The 20,246-nt window shown below is 43.8% G+C and overlaps 1 protein-coding gene across 2 annotated transcripts in view; it reads right to left on the bottom strand.

Annotated features, from left to right (window-relative positions):
• phc2b (polyhomeotic homolog 2b (Drosophila)) overlaps positions 1-19,825 on the bottom strand; it is a 51,163-nt gene extending 31,338 nt beyond the window's left edge. Inside the window, exons 1-4 of one of the 2 annotated variants that reach the window (XM_057031481.1) lie at positions 19,674-19,825; positions 812-1,199; positions 237-398; positions 63-140 (exon numbers count right to left, since the gene is read on the bottom strand). In XM_057031481.1, the coding sequence (XP_056887461.1) occupies positions 63-140; positions 237-398; positions 812-1,141 (570 nt within the window). In that variant the 5' untranslated portion in view covers positions 1,142-1,199; positions 19,674-19,825. Of the gene's footprint in view, positions 1-62; positions 141-236; positions 399-811; positions 1,200-3,804; positions 3,943-19,673 lie in introns of those variants that run through there. The other variant, XM_057031480.1, reaches the window with a different exon arrangement.
• Between the last annotated feature and the right edge of the window lie 421 nt (positions 19,826-20,246).

The raw sequence follows: 20,246 nt of genomic DNA, 5'->3' as shown, positions 1-20,246 counted from the left end.
AAAGGAAAATATTAATCAAAATGTAGAGGCTCTTGAAGCTAAACATAGAAAACATTACTTACTGTGGCCTGAGTGGATCCTGTTTGCTGGGCTGAGGTGCTATTTTGTGAAGAGCTTTGACGACCAGCTGTGATACTGGCCTGCATGGGAGAGAACAGCAAATTTTACATTATGTAAGAGCATGTGTACTGAAGCAAGCATTTAAATATTCTTTTTAGCTTTTCATGCTTACTCACCTGCTGTACAGCAGCCAGGCTCTGGAGCTGAGCAGTGCTTAAATTGTGATGCTGCTGGAGGGCTGCAGTTTGCAGCATCAAATGCTGCTGCTGAGCAGCATACATCTGCTGCAGGTACTGTGCTGCTGTGTTAGGCTGTCTGTGTAATGCTTGCTGGAACACCTAGGTATGTATGACATAAATAAGCTAGTTAACTAATCACTATCCGTACCCACACTACAGAAATTATGGTAATCAACTGTAGCTACAGTGGATGCACAAGCATACATACTTGAAAATACCTGGGCCATAATATAGGACAATAAATGTGGCCAAAACTTTCACCACATTGCAGTGATCAAAGTAGGCCTGCTTGAGCCAAAAAATATATGTAATTTTGCAATCAATGTGAAAAGCTTCAGTTTTCTGTAATGCGATGTTGCTATGATAACCAAGAGAATTCTGACTCATTGTCTCTGGCATTCCATCACACACCTTTGAGGAATTGTTAAACCTCTTTATGCCTTATTTACAACAGCAGAGGTGGTGGAGGTATGTCTCCCATATAGTGGGAGTGGGAATGCATGTTAACTCACCTGTACTGTCTGGCGGTCAGGCATGCCACTGTAAACAGAAATTTGAGGGACTGCCAGTCTTCCAGTAGCAGTAGTAGTAGTAGTAGCACTAGAAGTAGTGCTTGTACTACTAACACTGCTGTTGTTGCTGCTGCTGCTGCTGCTACTACTACTACTACTACTACTACTGGTGGTACTCGTACAAGTGGTAGGAGCAGTAGTAGTCGTTTGGGCTGTAGTGGTCACAACACTGGCTATGGTGTTGGTAGTGCTTGGGAAGGTGGTGGTCGTGTTGCCAGAAGTCCCAGTGGTATTAGCTGGTGCAGCAGTGGCCTCTGGTGCACTCTCCATTGTGCCCTCTGCTCTTCTCACCTTTGACCCACGGCTCTTCTGAATGGCTCTTCTGTGCCTGAAAACAGAGAAAGAAGCACCCATTAGAGAAGCCCATTAGGCACAGTTTCCATTTTAAAACTAACTTAATATCTATACTAGAAGTCACTGGGAAGAGGCAGAAATACACCCTGGATAGGTCTTTTACATCAAAAAAAGAAAAAAAAAATCACTTCACCTCTTGGAAAACCCATGCAATCCGGGAGACTCCAAACAGTGTTTTTTTTACCCCAAATTGGATTATTGGATGCTTAATAAATACAGTGATCCCTCGTTTATCGCGGGAGTTGCGTTCCAAAAATAACACGCGAAAAGTGAAATCCGTGAAGTAGTCAGCTTTATTTTTTATTTTTATTTTACAATGCAATACTGAACTATAGAATGAAACCAAAAATCAAAACCTGTTTTAAAGCCCAAAATTTGTTTAAAACAATAATTTTAATATAGTAATACAAGGTTGGAAACATTGTCACTCGCGTATTTCACAGTCCCAGCTGTGCCTCTTCGTCCTGACTCCGCTCCGCTGTAGCGTCTGTTTCTACTGAAGGCGCAGGAGTCTTTCTCCGAGAGAAGAACATTGTTATGGGTAGTTGTTGGCGCTCTTTCTTTTTCTGAGCAAGAAGATTTTTATAAACGGATATGCCACCTGCGATTATATTTGAGAACTGCAATGAACGACTCGCAAAAAAAATCCGTGAAGCAGCGAAGCCGTGAAAGATGAAACGCGATATAGCGAGGGATCACTGTATAGTATAATTTTAAAAAGCATTTTGCAGTTTTATCTACCAATTTAACATACCATAGTTTTTGTGATGTACAAATCCTAGTTTTCCCCCTGTTGTGGCCAGTCGCAAATACATCATTTTATAGTCCAAATCTTTTCTTAGCAGATATTTTTATTTTATCTAATTCAATTCTAGTATAAAAATTTATATTTTAAGATTAGGTCTTTAAGAAATTGAAACAAAAATATACTGAAAATTGTGCATCTAATCTTCAGTTGAAGTATGGCAGAAAACACATAATGGAAACAAAACATTCTAAAAAATACAGATGCTATGCTCAAATTATCCTCTGAAATACTGTATCAAAAATTATGCAGCATGTTCCCACTGCATTCTTTTTGTCATTTGTAAGCTTGGAGCAAAGAACTATCAAGAAGAGACATATCCAAAAGTAGTGTTTGAGTGTTAATGAATGTGTGTTGACACAGCAGAGAATCAGAGCTGAAGAGCCAAGACTGGGGAGAACCTGTAGCCTTGGGTTTGGAGGTACATGTGTAATCAGTTACTTGGGGATGAAGGGTAATTGAGTATGTTGAGGACTGCAAAAATGACTCCCTCTCCCCCTCTCCAATATACTGTACTTCTGAATAATTTGTGGAGGAAAACACAGCTCTGTAACAGACTTAGACTACAAAGCAAACATGGAAACAAACCAAAGCATATCCATTTTTCTAAATCAAAAAAGCAAAACAGTCCTATATTTCCTATGTAAATATGCCGATGAAATGCAGAAAAGGAGGAATTTAAGTCACTTTTGTCTGTAGAAGCAGCTGGACTTAGTTTATTATAGTATCATTAATATATCTATATTTAAGAAGGTGATCTGGCAGCTTGACATGAATCTTTAAAACACTGCATTTGCCAAAAAATAAGGTCATAGTAATTGAGTAACCTGAAAGCCCTTTATTTTTGGAGAGTTGGAAATAACTCTGCAAATAATTGTCGATACAATTGTGATTGAAGAAGGCCAGCAAATTCAATGATAAAAGAAAGAAACATAAAAACAAAAAGTTATGATTATTTGATGCAAGGAAGAATAAAATGACAAATGGCAGAAAGAAACTTTAATGGGGCTTATCATGAGCCCCCGTCATTATGATTGTGACTTTTATACAGGAGAAATCTAGTCGGCCAGAATATATCTGGTATCTTTCAAAGTGGAACTGTCTGCACATAGCTATTAGCCTACATTCCTGCTCCCAATTCCTTATGCCCCTGTGTTCAGACTGCAGGGAATCCCCTCTCTTAATAATGTATTTACACCCTGTCATTCAGATAGGAATCACCATCTCTCTGTAAAGCGGTGTGATTGTGGAGAACACCTCCACTATAGCCCCCTAACCCCTCTTCCACAATTACATCTACATTGAAGCACTGTTTTGGTTTTTGGGGACACACAGCAGTACCCACAAAAGTAGTTGAAATGAACCTGAATATCTCATATTCATCAAAATACCACAACAAACACAAAAGACCACTGTACTAAACTTGAACTCTTTTTGGTCTTTGCAAGAGAGCATACTGATTGGTTTAGTGATCATTATGAGACCCCAAAAACTAAGTGTCAAAGGATTTTCACAGGCTGGAGGAACACATGGCCAGTTAAAAGACAATTCGACAGACTGCTTGTCTACGCAGCTTAGAGTACAGCAAGAAAGTGCCGAAGCATCCATTAGTGCTTAGACCGCAGCCTGCTTATATGAACACTCCAAAATACCACATGAACCACATGGTTTTAATAACCTGAAGACCCAGAGAGAAATGTGTGTACATGCATGCATGTGTGTCTATGTGTCCAATTCGGCTGAGACAAAGCCCCGCTAACCCCGATATTCCTACCTCCTCCTGCACCCCCAACGTGATGCAGGGGTGTGATGCCCCATCCCCAGGGAGTGTGCTGTTCTTGTGCAGTGTGTTCCTCCTCTTTGTCTGCCTCACTGTGGTTGCTGCCTGAGTAAAGGACTGAGTGTGTGTGAGCTAGTGCTCTCGTTATATCCAAACCCCCAGCCCTTATTTTCTACCCCCCTAACTCAAACCGAGCTGCTCTTCCCAACATCGAGATCCTACTCCACCAACCAGGCCACGGCCTGCCTCCTGATTATGTGGTATCCTAGCGACAGCCAATGGGGGGCCTATGGAATCCTTGTGTGATGCAGCGTACTGATTGGACAGCAGGACTGTCTCTAATGAAGATGATAGTAATGACTTTACTCCATCTTTCCCCTCCCCCTACTGCTGCCTGAATACTGATATTTTAAGAATGCAGGGAGCTCCCTCAAAATAAGATACAGCATAATTTATTTATTGTTTTTTCAATAACATCCTCCTTGTTTTGGTTGTGTTTTTATTATAGAGTCATCGATTTTAATTTTGCACAATGAAGAATACTTTTGACTGCTGTAATTATTGCATAATGTATACCTGTCCTGCAGTTCAGCATCACCTTTTAGTATCATTACATCTGACTGAAAGACCAGTAAATGGACTTAAGGTCAGACTGACAAAACCATTATCTTACAAGCAGGACAATAATTACCATCAATTTTGTTATTTTTATGACAAGGATGACCCAATAGCAAAAAACCAAAAGTAAAGAGAACTGTAATGCATCAAGGTGCCAATTATGTTGTGCTCTTACCAAACCCCTTATATATATCATTAAAGCCCAAGTTAAAAAACAAAACAAAACACCTAAGTCTGACAATCCAGAATAATATACAATTTGGTGATGAATTGGACTGGATAGTCCTTTATTTCTAGTACACTTCAAACACTTAATCCATATATAGCTGTGCCTTTCTTGTATATACATCAAGATCTGATTTCAATCTCACACTTATATTGCTCTTCATGTTGTGTGTGTCAAAAGGCTCAACCATCATATTCTAGTCTGTGGCGTCAATAAAACAAATGTTGCCCATTAAGTCACATTGTTCTATGGAGTTTGGTTGTTATAAAAACAGATGCAATTCCAGAACAAAACTGGAAATTATGCAGTGGCTTAAGTTGTACTATCTAAAAAGGTAAAGTGACCAACATCCAATTTTAAGGGGTTATTAACAAATCTTAGAAACATACATTGGAATGTTGTCATTTAAGTGAAATTAGATAACTATGCATTACATTTATGTGTATGAATCCAGTAGATAATGGCATACTTATCGTCTTTCCCCACCACATTACCATACCACCTAGTTGTCTGGCTGAATAAAATGTAGTCATTTGAATAATTTGCTGGTGCAATGTACTATTGATTGGGGTCACCCATGCATGAACACCATTGATTATTATCTTCACATTAGCATATAGATTAGCTGGTAATGCAGCCAGAAATGCAAGCCACGAGAATCTCTTTGATAGCATAGCCATCTAGCAGATGGAAGTCAAAGCACGAGGCAAAGATAAGCAATAGAGTGGCTGTTTGAGATGATGGGCCTCGGGATCAGAAGTTCCCAGATTTTTAATAGTATGACACAACTGAACAAACAGATAAGTTGTAGTCAGGTGAGGGATTTAAGGAGTGATCTAACACGAGGGTTTAAGAACAATTAAAGTGCTAGTTTCATTTACGGAGCAATTTTAAGAATTCAGATTATACAAAGCTACTGAATGACGATACACAAAGCCAACTCTCAGATTCATTAATTCAAGAAGTTATTTCTCCATATATCTGCAAAGCCTTATGCAGCAATTTATTCATCTATCATTTAGAAACAATGGGCCTCATTCACTTCCTGTCTCTTCTATCGTTCGTTGGTTGCATTGAACACTTGGTGTGTTGTATTCACTTAATATTGAACACTTGGTGTGTTGTATTCACTTAATATTGAACACTTGGTGTGTTGTATTCACTTTACTTAAAATTTTGAACACTTGAGACATTCTAGTCACCTGATATCAACAGTAAGAAACAACCCATATTAAACAAACACAGGGCTTCGCCGATCACTAGCGTTAGCATGGCCTCACCGTCTGTTTCACCCGGTGTCTTTGTCTGTTCAGAGTGCGAAATGTTTAGTTACTCCTCTGTCTCCCTTAGTGAAGGGAATAGGTGCAGAAAGTGTAGTTTATTTATGGCTATGGAGGCGAGACTTAGCGAGCTTGAGACGCGGTTCCGCAGTTTGGAGTTAGCTGGAGTTGCGTCATGTAGCCAGGGTAAGCTAGCTGCTGCGGAGCCGCCTAGCGTAGCTTCAGCTAGCGGTCCCCCGGCAGCAGCCGAGCAGCCGGCTAGCCAGGGCGGCTGGGTGACGGTTCGTAGGAAGCGTAGCCCAAAACAAAGGCCCACGGTGCACCACCAACCGCTTCCCGTGGCTAACCGCTTTTCCCCACTCGGCGACACACCCGCTGAGAAACCAACCCTGGTAATTGGCGACTCTGTTTTGCGCCACGTGAAGCCGACTCCAGCGACCATAGTTAAGTGCATTCCGGGGGCCAGAGCGGGCGACATAGAAGCAAATTTATGGCTGCTGGCGAGACGTAATCGTAAATTTGGTAAAGTTATTATTCACGTCGGAGCCAACGACACCCGGCTTCATCAGTCGGAGGTCACTAAAATTAACTTGAAGTCGGTGTGTAACTACGCAAAAACGATGTCGGACTCCGTAGCATTCTCTGGTCCCCTCCCCAATCTGGCCAGCGATGAGATGTTTAGCCGCATGTCATCGCTCCGTCGCTGGCTGTCACGGTGGTGCCCCGATAACCAGGTGGCCTTTATAGACAATTGGAGCACCTTTTGGGGAAAACCTGGTCTGATTAGGAGAGACGGTGTCCATCCCACACGAGATGGTGCTTCTCTCATTTCTAGTAATCTGGCTAATTTTATTAGACCCAAAGTGACCTGACAATCCAGGGTCCAGACCAGGATGCAGAGTTGTAGTCTTACACACCTCTCTGCTGCTTCCTTAGAACCCTCATCCACCAACAATAACATATTTAACACTATAGAGGTAGTCTCTGTTCCACGGTTAAAAGTTCACCAAGCACAGAGCAGGGGAGCGGTCAATCACCATAATCTTATTAAAATTAATACTAAAGCACAAGTTGGAGAAACTAATATCACAATTAAGTGTGGACTGTTAAATATTAGATCTCTTTTGTGTAAATCCCTGTTAGTGCACGACCTGATAGCGGATCATCACATTGATTTATTTTGTCTTACTGAGACCTGGCTTCAGGAGGAGGAGTATGTTAGCTTAAATGAATCTACTCCTCCTACCCATCTTAATTATCATATTCCGCGTGTTACTGGTCGAGGAGGGGGAGTGGCAGCAATCTATCACTCCAAGTTATTAATTAATCCCAGACCAAAACATAGCTTCAGTTCATTTGAAAGCCTGACTCTTGGCATCACTCATCTGGAGGACAGAAAAGCCACTTCTGTTTGTAGTTGTATATCGGCCCCCTGCTGGGCCACATTCAGAGTTCCTGTCTGAGTTCTCTGACTTCTTATCTGACTTGGTCCTTAGAACGGAAAAAGTCATTATCATTGGAGACTTTAACATCCATATGGACGTTATAAATGACAGCTTTAGAAATGGCTTCATTTCATTACTTGAGTCAGTTGGTTTCCTCCAGCAGATAAACCAACCAACTCACAGCTTTAACCACACCCTAGATCTAGTTCTGACTTATGGTGTTGAGGTAGAACATGTGTCAGTGTTCCCTCAGAACCCAGTCCTGTCAGACCATTCTTTGATCACTTTTACATTTATGATTAAGGATTCTTCTATGCTCAGAACAAAGTCTTACTATAGCAGATGTCTTTCAGATAATGCTGTAGCTAAGTTTAAGGAAGTGATCCCTGTGCTGATCCCAGGACCACCGTGTGTTTCCCCAGGGATCAATCATTATAATCTTAGCCCTGCTGAGGTTGACTCTATTGCTGAAGGTGCAGCAACCTCACTGAGAATCACGCTTGATTCTGTTGCCCCCCTGAAAAAGAAAATAGTAAATCAGAGGAGGTGTGCCCCCTGGTATAATTCACATATCAGGACCCTCAAGCAGAAAGTGCGAAGACTGGAAAGGAAGTGGCATTCTTGTAAAATAGACAGCTATCATGTAGCCTGGAAAGACTGTCTATTAGTTTACAAAAAGGCCCTTCGCAAGGCTAGAACAGCTTATTTTTCTTCTTTGATTGAGGAAAATAAGAACAACCCCAGGTTTCTCTTCAGCACTGTGGCCAAATTAACCAAGAGTCACAGTGTTTTAGATCCACGTATCCCTTCTTCCCTTAGTGGTGAAGACTTCATGAGCTTCTTCACTGATAAAGTTCTAGCTATCAGAGAGAAAGCTAACCAGGCCATCCCAACAACTGGACCATCACCAGATGTGCCGACTGTGGGAACATACAGGGTCTCCAACGAGCCCTTAAGCTCCTTCAGCCCTATATATTTTTCGGAGGCGTCATCGCTAATTCAGAAATCCAAGACCACCACGTGTCTTTTAGATCCCATCCCAACACACCTGTTGAAGGATGTTCTACCACTGATAGGCAGTTCTATCCTGGACCAGATCAATGGTTCTTTAGTGTCAGGTTATGTACCCCGGTCCTACAAGGTGGCAGTGATTAAGCCGTTGCTTAAAAAACCATCACTGGATCCCGATGTCTTAGCAAATTATAGGCCAATATCCAACCTTCCTTTTATCTCTAAAGTTCTAGAGAAGGTGGTGGTGACTCAGTTACTGGAGCACCTGCAGAGGAACAGCCTGTTTGAGATGTTTCAGTCAGGCTTTAGAGCTCACCACAGCACAGAAACAGCACTTCTTAAAGTCACTAATGATCTTCTCATAGCTTCCGATCATGGACTGGTCTCTATGCTGGTTCTGCTGGACCTCAGTGCTGCTTTTGATACAGTTGATCACAGCATCCTGTTACAGAGACTGGAACATGTGATTGGGATTAAAGGGACAGCACTAGACTGGTTTAGATCATACTTATCCGATAGATACCAGTTTGCCTATGTCCATGGCGTTCCCTCCTCATACAGTAGGGTTAGCCATGGAGTTCCTCAAGGTTCTGTACTCGGACCAATCCTCTTCACATTGTACATGCTTCCCTTAGGGAACATTATTCGGCAGCATGGGATAAATTTTCATTGTTATGCTATTTATCCATGAAACCCGAGGAGACAGAGAAGTTAGTGAAGCTCCAGACCTGTCTTAAAGACATAAAGTCCTGGATGTCTTCAAATTTCCTCCTCCTTAACCCAGGAACAACTGAGGTCATGGTGTTTGGTCCTGAACCTCTCAGGGATAGATTAGATCACATGATCACTCTAGATGGTATCTCATTAACATCTAGTCTCTCTGTGAGGAATCTAGGAGTAACTTTTGATCAAAATCTCTCCTTCAACTCACACATTAAATTAGTCTCTAGAAGTGCCTTTTTTCACTTGAGGAACATCTCAAAGATCAGGAAGCTACTGACCCACCATGATGCTGAAAAGTTAGTCCATGCATTTGTTACTTCCAGGCTGGACTACTGTAACTCCTTATTATCAGGGTGTCCAAACAACTCTTTAAGAAGCCTCCAGTTGATCCAAAATGCTGCAGCCAGAGTTCTGACAGGTATTGACAAAAGAGATCACATTACTCCTGTACTGGCGTTGAGGCTGACTCCATCGCTACTTTTAAGATTAGACTCAAAACCTACCTCTTTGAAAAAGCTTATTGTTACTAATTCAGTAGTTCCAGCTACTATCATAGACAGACAAATTATCATACCTAGGGGGTCGTCTAATCGTTAGGTCACATCTTGGTTATGCTGTTATAGGCCAAGGCTGCCGGGGTCCGGAAACATGATCACCTGACAGGCCTCTGTCACTCCACTGGGTCATGGTTTCCTCTCCTTTCCTCTCCTCATCAAGCAGATTAGTTATGCTGATTCTTGTGTAGTTTTTCTGCTTCTCGCCCCCCCCCCCCCATCCCCCACTGTTTATTTACAGGTATCGCCACCATCGGAGCTGCATAATGACCGCCGGCCCCGCTGAAGTGATTGTGCATCATATTTTTTGTGTGTGTTTCTGTGCTCTGTGCCTCTCCCTCTCCCTCTCCTCTCCTTCTCCTTTCCTCTCCCTCTCCTCTTCTTTCCCCTCCTCCTCCTTCTCCTCTCCTCTACCTCCCCTTCACTCTACTTCTCCTCTCCTCTACCCCTCTCCTCTCCTACCTATCCTATCCTCTACCTGTCCTCCCTCTTCTCCTCTCTCTTTACCCAGCCGGCCATCAGCAGGAGGGTCCCCCTACATGAGCCTGGTCCTGCTCAAGGTTTCTTCCTGTTAAAGGGGAGTTTTTCCTTGCCACTGTTGCTTGTCTGGGGTCAGGCCCTGGGATTCTGGAAAGCGCCTTGAAACAATTTTGATTGTATAAGACGCTATATAAATAAAGATTGATTGATTGATTGATTCACCAATATGTTCTTAAGAATCTTCTTAGATTCTTTCTTAAGTTGTTCTTAAGAAGTTCCTTAAGAAAACCCTACGCCAGATTCATCAACGCGTTCGTAAGCCTCAGAATTGTTCGCAACTGTGTTCCTAGATTGATGAATGCCATCTACTCGTAAGTTGAGAGCGCGTGCCAGGTGAGTCTAATTAACATACGATTAGCATAAGTCACCGCCCACTAATGCCCATAAAAGGAACTGCAGCAGGGCCCTGTAGACAGAGCAAAAAGCAGCAAAATGCCCAAAGCAAAAAAGAAGTCGGATGGAACGCAGCAGGTGAGGAGAAAAAAAAACTTTGGTAGTTCAGAGGTGGAGGTACAGCTGCAGGAAATCACCCGGAGAAAACCAGTTATATTCAGTAGTGTTAGTGCTGGTTATACCAGCACTAATAAAAAGGAAACATGGGAGGCAATCACACGTGCAGTGGATGCAGTGTCAGGAGAACGACACTCAGTAGTGGAGGTCGGAAAAAAATGGTTTGAGCTTAAATCTGAAACCAAAAAAAACATAGCAAAATTCCGTACTCGGTCCCTTGCCTCTCTACACCTGATTTCTGACGCCGTGTTGAACAATCAAGAAAGGATGGCTAACACGCTTGATAAAATTGCCTCAATCCTGATGACTATAGCCAACACACTTAAAGAAATCAACGAGAATGTAAAAAAAATAAGAATGTAAAAAATAAACGTGTAAAAGCTGTGCTCTGAAACCAGTCTCTCTTATTTTTTTCTTTTTGAAGTGAATCAAGACTGTTAGACTGAAATTGTGACAATAATGCATTTTATTCACAAACGGGCAATTAATTGCGCTCGAACGTGAACCGCGTGCCTGCAGTCTGGCCCCTTCATTGCATCAGGACGCACATCCTCACGGGGTTGTGGAATCCTCTTTTGACTGTGACCTGATATTCTGGTGTACACGGAAACTTTATATATTGTGTGGCCAGTTGATTTATTTCATCCAAGACACGAGGGAGAGCGCAGCTAATTGATGGCTGTGATATGCCCACCCTGTCTCCCAGCTCTCGTTGAAATGTCCCTGTAGCCAAAAAGCCGAGGACCGACAGTACCTGCACATGCGGGGGGACAGGGTTGGACCGAAGTGTGTGGCTCCGAAGTGCTGGCTCCAACTGGTTGCATAGATCTATCAGGACCGGTCGTGGGAGCCTGAAGCGTCCAAAGAGGAATTCATCACTCTCTGAAAAAAGATCTATATGATCACGAAACATCCGTTCTCTCCTTAGGGCCCGATCAGCAATATCTTGCAGCAGCAATAAATATGCCATTGTTTTGCGGGCCTTGGATGGAGAAGTGCCACATATAAATAGGGTGGGGGGGTTACTTGATGGCATGGTTTCCAATTTGGTTGATTAATGTTAAGTCATTGGCACATTTACGTAATTTTAAAATTCTCTGTAAATCACCAAAAATAGGAAATAAATAAATAAATATGACAGAATTATCATTGTAATATTGAATTTTATTGAACTGCACAAGAGAAGAAAACACAACAATGCCAACATGTCGGCACTGAAATGTGCGTAAGAGTACTCCTGAGTGTTCGTAGGATTTGTTCTTACCTACGCATAAATCCAGGATGAGAAGAAAATCATGAATGCCACAATCTTCTTCAAATATTTGTAAATGGGACTTAAGAACAAATGTGTTCGTAAGAACGGTTAGTGAATGAGGCCCAATGTTCATTATACATTCCTACAGCTTGCTTTGTCATATAGCCCTTATCACTAATTTATTGTTTTATTCCTAAACCTGTGATAGTCTTTTCTTTACAGCAGGGAAACATAAAAATGGTAACATCAGATAAAACCATTCTATTTATGTTTTACCAAATTTATCAAGTTTTTGACATTTAAAACCACATACCACATTGATTTTGCACTATCCTGCCACACGGGATATAGTAATTACCGTATTTTCACGACCATAAGCCGCACTGTAACAAAAGGCGCAGTCTCAGCTATGGGTGCTATATCTGTATTTAAAACATACATAAGGTGCACCGTATTATTAGGCGCATGCTAAAACATACAGTAAAAAATGACAACGGAAGTAAAACAGTGAGTTTGACACATTTATTGAACAAAATATTAATTCTTCCGCCCCAAAACCATCAACGTTTTCATCTTCTGTATCTGAATTACACAGCTGCGCTATTTCAATGTCCAACATCCCGAATTCCTCTTCTTCATCATCTGAATCAGACTCACCGACCGGTTCTGACCCACATACGGTGGCATAACTTGCCCGCCGCTGCCTCATAGATGTGGCTGGGCGCGGTTATCTTGTCGCGGCAGTAGGTGCGGAAGATGGCCACCCTCTCCTGGTAATCCGCGGGCAGCCGCTGTGCAACAGTTGTCCTTGTGCGTATGGAGAGATGCCGCCTCCTCATAAAGAGAAAACACCAAGACGGACCTCCCTGGAAGTGCTCAATGTCCATTTCTTGAGCAATCACTTTGGCCTTTTGTCAAATGGTGACAGTAGAGACACGCCTTCCAGTTGTTCGCTGTTCCACAACCAACTGTTCCACTCGGTCTTCCAGCTCAGGCCACCTTGCTTTGTTCCCGCGGAAACTCAGCTTCGTCTTCCTTACTTTCGTTCACTTTCTTGTTTTCTCCACTTTCTGACCATGGACTCGTGTAAAATGTCTTGCAGCTGCTCGATTGCCATTTTCACCTGCATATTCGATGGCCTTCAGTTTAAAGTAAGCCTCGTACGCGTTTCGCTTGACCTACGCCATTTTAGGGGGTCCTTACGCGTAGGTTTGCCACTAATCGATGGGCGGAGCGTTTACCGTAGTGCACCTACCATAGGCACACAGCAGATTTTGGAACTCAGTCTACACACAAGGTGCACCATATTATAAGGCGCACCGTCGATTTTTGAGAAAATCTCAGTGTTTTAGGTGTGCCTTATAGTCGTGAAAATACGGTACCAAAACCACAAAATCATTGTATTTCAAGTACTGGTAGTCCAAGAAATCTCCGCAGATGGCTTGACTTAATTTGTTTTATTCAACAAATGAAGGTGAGAAATATGTCTAACTCTAGCCATTAAAAAGTAAAAATATTAAATACCCCAACAGAAATTAGACAAAGAGGATTTTGTTTTTGTAGAAAGGCAGCTCAGGGGTAGCAAAAAGTGCATTGTATTACATTATTAAATTTAGTATTACTGTAGATTATTCAGAATTACTAATGCATACAATAATAAAGACACAGGCAATGTCTGTCTTCCAGACTCTCCCAGTCCACCAACCTATTTAACAGCAAACACAGTAAAAGAAACAGAACTGATCCAATTACCTCATTCTAAAACATCACACATCGGGTTCTCCAGTGGTATTTTCTCCTTGACTGTTGCTGGGGTCATCCTTAGAGGGTGATGATGGTCAACAGGATTTGTCCAAACAGAGCAAGTGGGCAACTTCGTTTGCTAAATTGTGGAAGACTGATACCATCTTAACCTGAGGCAAATTTGCCAGCTGCTATCAACTCAAGTGACTAATAAGAACTTTGCCTTCCACAGCTAAGTCGACCAGCAATTAAAGACATTCAGGTTACTTTCCAGGTTAAGAAAAATAAATGTGGGCCTAACATGGCAATACCCATTAGGAGAAACTGTGATGATACAAAACATTACATCCATCTCCCCAGTAGACATATGGTCTATATTCAGCTGCATTTCAGCCTGACCAACTAGTGTGAAAATGCCTGTATGCCAAAAACTGCCTGGCTATTTTCACATTAGTGTGTGAGAAAGCACAGCCAAATTCAGGACACCCAATTAAGTTATTTGAAAGTCTCTCCCACCAAGCTACACTTAAATAGTTCTTGTGAAATCATCGTCGTCCTGGCGCCGCGCGAGTGGCAGCCTGTAACAACAGCTCCCGCTCACCCTCGAGCTTTTCCCTTATACTTTTTCTCTTTTTCCGCACCTACTACTTTTGTTTTTGGTGCGTTCGGTTTGTTTCATTTACAGTCACCATGTATGTAAGACTCATGGAGTTTGCACTGGTGGTTCTTCTAATTTCTTCACTTTTTGATACCGCGTCCGGAGACCCTTCGCGGAGCCGCGGCTCGCTTGTTTACAGCAGGGATCAGCTGTTCGCCCTGCGGAGCTCTGCGCCGCTGCCCAAGGAGCGACCCGATGTGCCCCCCGAGCTGAGGAGGAGGAAACGGGGATGCCGCGCCGGGGTCGAGCGCCGTGCCAGGAGGAGACGCTATCGACCCGTCCTGCCCTCCATCATCATGGGGAACGTCAGATCTCTCCCCAACAAGATGGACGAGCTGGCGGCGCTGACCTGGCATCAGCGGGAGTACCGGGAGAGCAGCCTGCTGCTGTTTACGGAGACCTGGCTAACCGCGCTAACTCCGGACACGGCCGCACAACTTGAGGGATTTACTCTCTTACGGGCAGACAGAAGCAGGGAGAGTGGTAAGAGGAAGGGAGGAGGACTGGCAGTGTTTGTGAACGATAGATGGTGTAACCCTGGGCACATCACTATCAAGGAGCAGCACTGCTGTAAGGACATCGAACTGCTAGCCGTTAGCATGAGGCCTCACTACCTGCCAAGGGAGTTCACACATGCCCTCACGGTGGTTGTGTACATCCCCCCCTCTGCTAACGCTGATGCAGCCTGTGATGTCCTGCTCTCAGCAGTGAGCAGGCTGCAGACACAGCACCCTGACGCCCTCCTCCTCATCTCTGGAGACTTCAATCATGCCTCTCCATCATCTTCTCTGCCCAAATTCACCCAGTACGTCACATGCCACACCAGGGACAATAAAACACTGGACCTCTTCTATGCCAACACCAAGGAGGCATACCACTCTCTCCCACTCCCTCCCCTGGGCCGTGCCGACCACAACCTTGTACACCTCCAGCCTGTGTACAAACCTCTTGTGCAGAGGCAGCCTGCTGTCACCCGCACAGTGAAGAAATGGTCCGAAGAAGCCGAAGAGGCCCTGAAAGACTGTTTCAACACGACCCTGTGGGATGTATTCAGCGACGCCCATGGGGAGGACATTGACAACCTCACCAGCTGCATCACGGACTATATTAACTTCTGCGTGGAGAACACCGTACCCACCAGGACTGTACGGAGCTTCTCCAACAGCAAGCCCTGGATCACCCCAGACATAAAGGCCCTCCTGAAGGAGAAGAAGAGGGCTTTTGTGTCTGGAGACAAGGAAGAGCTGAAGACTGTGCAGAGGGAACTGAGGAGGATGATCAGACAGGAGAAGGACAACTACAGGAGGAAGATGGAAAACCAGCTGCAGCAGAACAACATCTGTGGGGTATGGAAGGGCCTGAAGACCATCTCGGGCTTCAAGGAGCAGAAGTCCCAACCTGTGGGTGACCGGGGGGGGCTAACGACCTGAACTTGTTTTTCAATAGATTTGATCAGGTAACCACCCCTCCCCCGGCCCAGTCTCCTCTGCTGCTACCCCCGCCACTGTCTGTGCCTGCAACCCATTGTTCCTCCTGTCCCCCCTCCTCTCCCTCTCTCATGAACTTCAGCTCACACATTCCCGACACTTCACACCCTGGCCCATGCCCGTCCCCCCCACCAACACCTCCCTGCTCCAGCCTGTCCCTCACACCACACCAGGTGAGGAAGGCCCTGAAGAAGAACAGGGCCAGGAAAGCGACAGGTCCGGATGGCATCAGCTCCAGGCTCCTGAAGTCCTGCGCAGACCAGCTGTGTGGGATCTTCAGTCACACGTTCAACCTGAGCCTGAGGCTGGGGAGAGTGCCACAGCTATGGAAGACGTCCTGCATCGTCCCAGTGCCGAAAACACCGCACCCCAAGGAGCTCAACAGCTACAGGCCGGTGGCTCTGACGTCTCATCTGATGAAGACGCTGGAGAGACTCATCCTCGATCACCTGCGCCCACTGGTGAGCTCCTTCATGGACCCGTTGCAGTTCGCCTACCAGCCGAGCATCGGGGTGGACGATGCCGTCATCTACCTCCTCCACACCTCCCTCACTCACCTGGAGAAGGCTGGAAGCACTGTGAGGATCATGTTTTTTGATTTCTCCAGTGCATTCAACACCATCCAGCCCAGGCTGCTGGGGGACAAACTGGAGGTAGCTGGGGTGGATCACCACCTCACAACATGGATTCTGGACTACCTTACACAAAGACCACAGTTTGTGAGGGTGAAGGGCTCCGAGTCAGATCGGCTTCTCTGCAGCACCGGTGTCCCGCAGGGAACAGTTCTGGCTCCTTTCCTGTTCACCCTCTACACCGCGGACTTCTCCTACAGCACATCTTCATGTCACCTCCAGAAGTTCTCTGATGACTCTGCTGCTGTCGGCCTCATCACTGATGGGGACGATACGGAGTACAGGGAACTTATTCAGGGCTTTGTGGACTGGAGCCTGCGGAACAACCTCCAGATCAACGCCGGCAAAACCAAGGAGCTGGTGGTGGATTTCCGCAGGCGTAACAACCCCCCGCCTGCACCAGTGAACATCCTGGGAACGGATGTTGACGCGGTGGAGTCCTACAAGTACCTGGGTGTTCACCTAAACAATAACTGGACTGGACACACAACACAGACGCCCTGGTCAAGAAGGGCAACAGCAGACTGTTCCTGCTCAGGAGGCTGAGGTCTTTTGGAGTGCAGGGACCACTCCTGAGGACTTTCTATGACTCTGTGGTGGGATCAGCCATCTTCTATGGGATTGTCTGCTGGTCCAGTAGCATCACAGACAGGGACAGGAAGAGGATGGACAGACTGGTGAGGAGGGCCAGCTCTGTCCTGGGATGTCCCCTGGACTCAGTGGAGGTGGTGGGAAATGGGAGGATGATGGCTAAGCTGTCATCCATGTTGAACAACACGTCCCACCCCCTACAGGACACCCTGACAGCACTGGGCAGCTCCTTCAGTGAGCGGCTGCTCCACCCTCGCTGTGTGAAGGAGAGGTATCGCAGATCTTTCCTGCCAGCTGCTGTCAGACTGCACAATAAACAGAACAACCGCTAACACAATCTGAATATTATATTTCTGATATGTATATTGTATTCACCCTCTGTACTATGTACAGGTACACAGAGGCCGAGTATCCATTTATCTGGATTATTGTAAATATACATCCTCTTTGTATATTCCATTTGATTTCTATTTGATTCTATCTTATTTTTCCCTGAGTGCTCTTGTTGCTGTTGTTGCACTGTAAATTTCCCCGTGTGGGACAATAAAGGATCTGAATCTGAACTGCTAAAGCAGACAAGGCATAGCCCACTGTCCATATTATAAAGTCCAAAATGTCCATGAAATATCCTTAAAATCTCCCCAAAGTAATGCCCTGCTGTCCATGGCATGTGAGCCACAAGCAGGTATGCGTCGCTAAAACAACGAGGGTTGACACTTTGAGATCGGTATGTATCTCTACTTTAGCAGCACATACCAATATGTGAGCGGTACATACCAAGTACCACTTTAAAATGTTGGAACTGCTGCAACAGATTAAGCACTGGTTGAGGCACTATGAGGTTAGAGATATTACAATAACATTAAATAACATTTAGCAACATTTTTATCAGTATAAAACTGCTGCAATAAATGGGGGGAAAAAATACTACCACTTTATACATTGTTCCAGATCATGGAAAAGATTTTGGAACTAGTGTGTATCACCATGAGAGAAAAAGATGTGTCAATTTAATGTAGGCTATTAGGCTCCATTTCATTGGCTATCTTGGGCTTTAAGCCGATCTGACCGGCTATATGGCTTAATATCTTAGTTCAGCAATTTGATCAATGATGTCAATGTCGTATTGCAACCTTTTGCATATTCTCCCACAGCATAGATTCTGGATGGCTTGTGTTTTAGCTGCTCCTTCTCTGAAGTTTCACTGTCCACACGTTTGTATGCTAGTGATGATGTTGCTAGCTAATGATTTAAGTTTCAAACAACTTTTTTGTCCATCATAGTGACAGACTTAAAACAAAAACATCACAAAAGTGTAAAACACATTTAAAATAATGATTAATGTCTATGTGGTGTTTACATTTTGAGCTTTGTGTACATTTAATTTTAGTTTTTCTTGAACTTATCTGGCTCTTGTTGAATGTATTGTGATTTTTTTTATTTTTTTTTATTTATGGACCCTGCAGTGGAGCTTGAAATAAACGATGCCCCCTACAGGACAATAATAATAATAATTTGATAATGGTCACTCCAAAATAGGACCAAACATATTTACTTTATCATCATCCATTTTGGCCGAATTTGTTAATTTCAGAAGTTGGAAACAGCCGTAATAACACTTGGGACTGAATGAGCTAAAGCCTTCTGCAGTATTCTTCTACAGCCAAACCTTACTCAAACACCAGTCTTATTACTCATCTGCATTGTGGTTCATAAATCTTTGCCATGAGTAGATCCAGGTCATATATTGCAGTAAAATTACATTACTGCAAAAGCAGTGCTGAGTTTTTCCAAGAAACCTTCCAGTGGTGTCTATTATCTTTTAAGTGAGCATCCCACCCTGCTCCACAGATTTCTCTAGCAACGATTTTTTTTTCCCCTTTGAGCAAAATTCTGCTGTTAACCTGTATACAAGAGAATAATTTTCCATCTCCTGCTGGATATTTCTTGCAAATGGTAGAATAAAAAATCCATTTTAATGGGAGATGTTACACTAACGGATAAGAACAGATAAGTACTTAAATATTGTTTAGGGTGACTGAAAGGCCATGACCTGAAAATCCAGCTCTGGCGGTATGAGGACCTATGCTGGTCAAAATAACTAACTCCGCCTCTGTGCGGCTGTTCATGGCCAAAGTTCATCATTATACAGCATTTGGCTAACTTGAGCCAAAATCTATGAAGTCATAAGAACAAAAACAACATAGAATGAAGCCAAATCCCTGACACAATTTGAGGATTCTGCCAACGTTCCTTCTGTCAGTAATGCCTGCCAGTCATTGCAGATATTCTCCATGTAAATGACATGAATTCCTTGACAGATGCGGCTAATATTAGCACTAGCTTCTTGTTTTGTCAGTCGTCATGATGCTGCTGTCACTACACAGGACTCTGCGAACTACATTTTATTAAACCAACACCAACGTAAAGAAGGCGGAGAAGCAAAAAATAATTCTGTTTGATGTTGACAGTGATAATTTGGGCCGAGAGACATTATCTGGTAAGGCCGTGTGTTCCAAAACATACACATGCACACATTGCATAAGCCCCGCCACACTGACTGAAAAAAACAAACTGTAAACGACCTTACCGTTAGTGAAGCCTCGTTAATTTTTGGGGTCCCTTGTCTTCCTGGTTTCAAGGGTATTTTACACCATTTCTAGAACGGCTTTGCACATATTATCCTGCAGGAGTTGGGGAGGAGAGCAGCGGTGGGCAAAAGCAACTATTTTCATTCGCATTCCAAACTGGTAACGTGACTAAATAATTGTCCAATCGGCTGAGGATGCTGTATTTGGCCCGCCCCCACACAAATGTCAGTCACTCCCTCTCCCCCTCCACACACCCCCACCCCGTCTACGTCTTGCAAAGTCGTTCAACTTTCAGTAGGCGGTCCTGTCTCTATGGTAACAAGAGAAGAAATCTTATCTATTCATTCTATTTGATGTAGTATAGTGTCGTCTAAATTGGTCAGAGACTGTTATAATAGTATTCAGAAAAAGGATGAATTTCAAATGTAACAAATTCGTTGCAAAAAACAATTGTGCATTATCTCAGGCTGCGGCAATAAACTTGATCCGGGTTTATGCTCAAAATTGAGTTTGTTCTCATTTCAATGTGAAATTAATTCATAGAGCACATTTAAAAACAACCAGGGTTGACC

This window comes from Takifugu flavidus, chromosome 4, assembly GCF_003711565.1.
Source record: "Takifugu flavidus isolate HTHZ2018 chromosome 4, ASM371156v2, whole genome shotgun sequence".
Lineage (NCBI taxonomy): Eukaryota > Metazoa > Chordata > Actinopteri > Tetraodontiformes > Tetraodontidae > Takifugu > Takifugu flavidus.
Note: the sequence above shows the minus strand (reverse complement) of the source record. Positions and strands in the feature narration are given on the sequence as shown.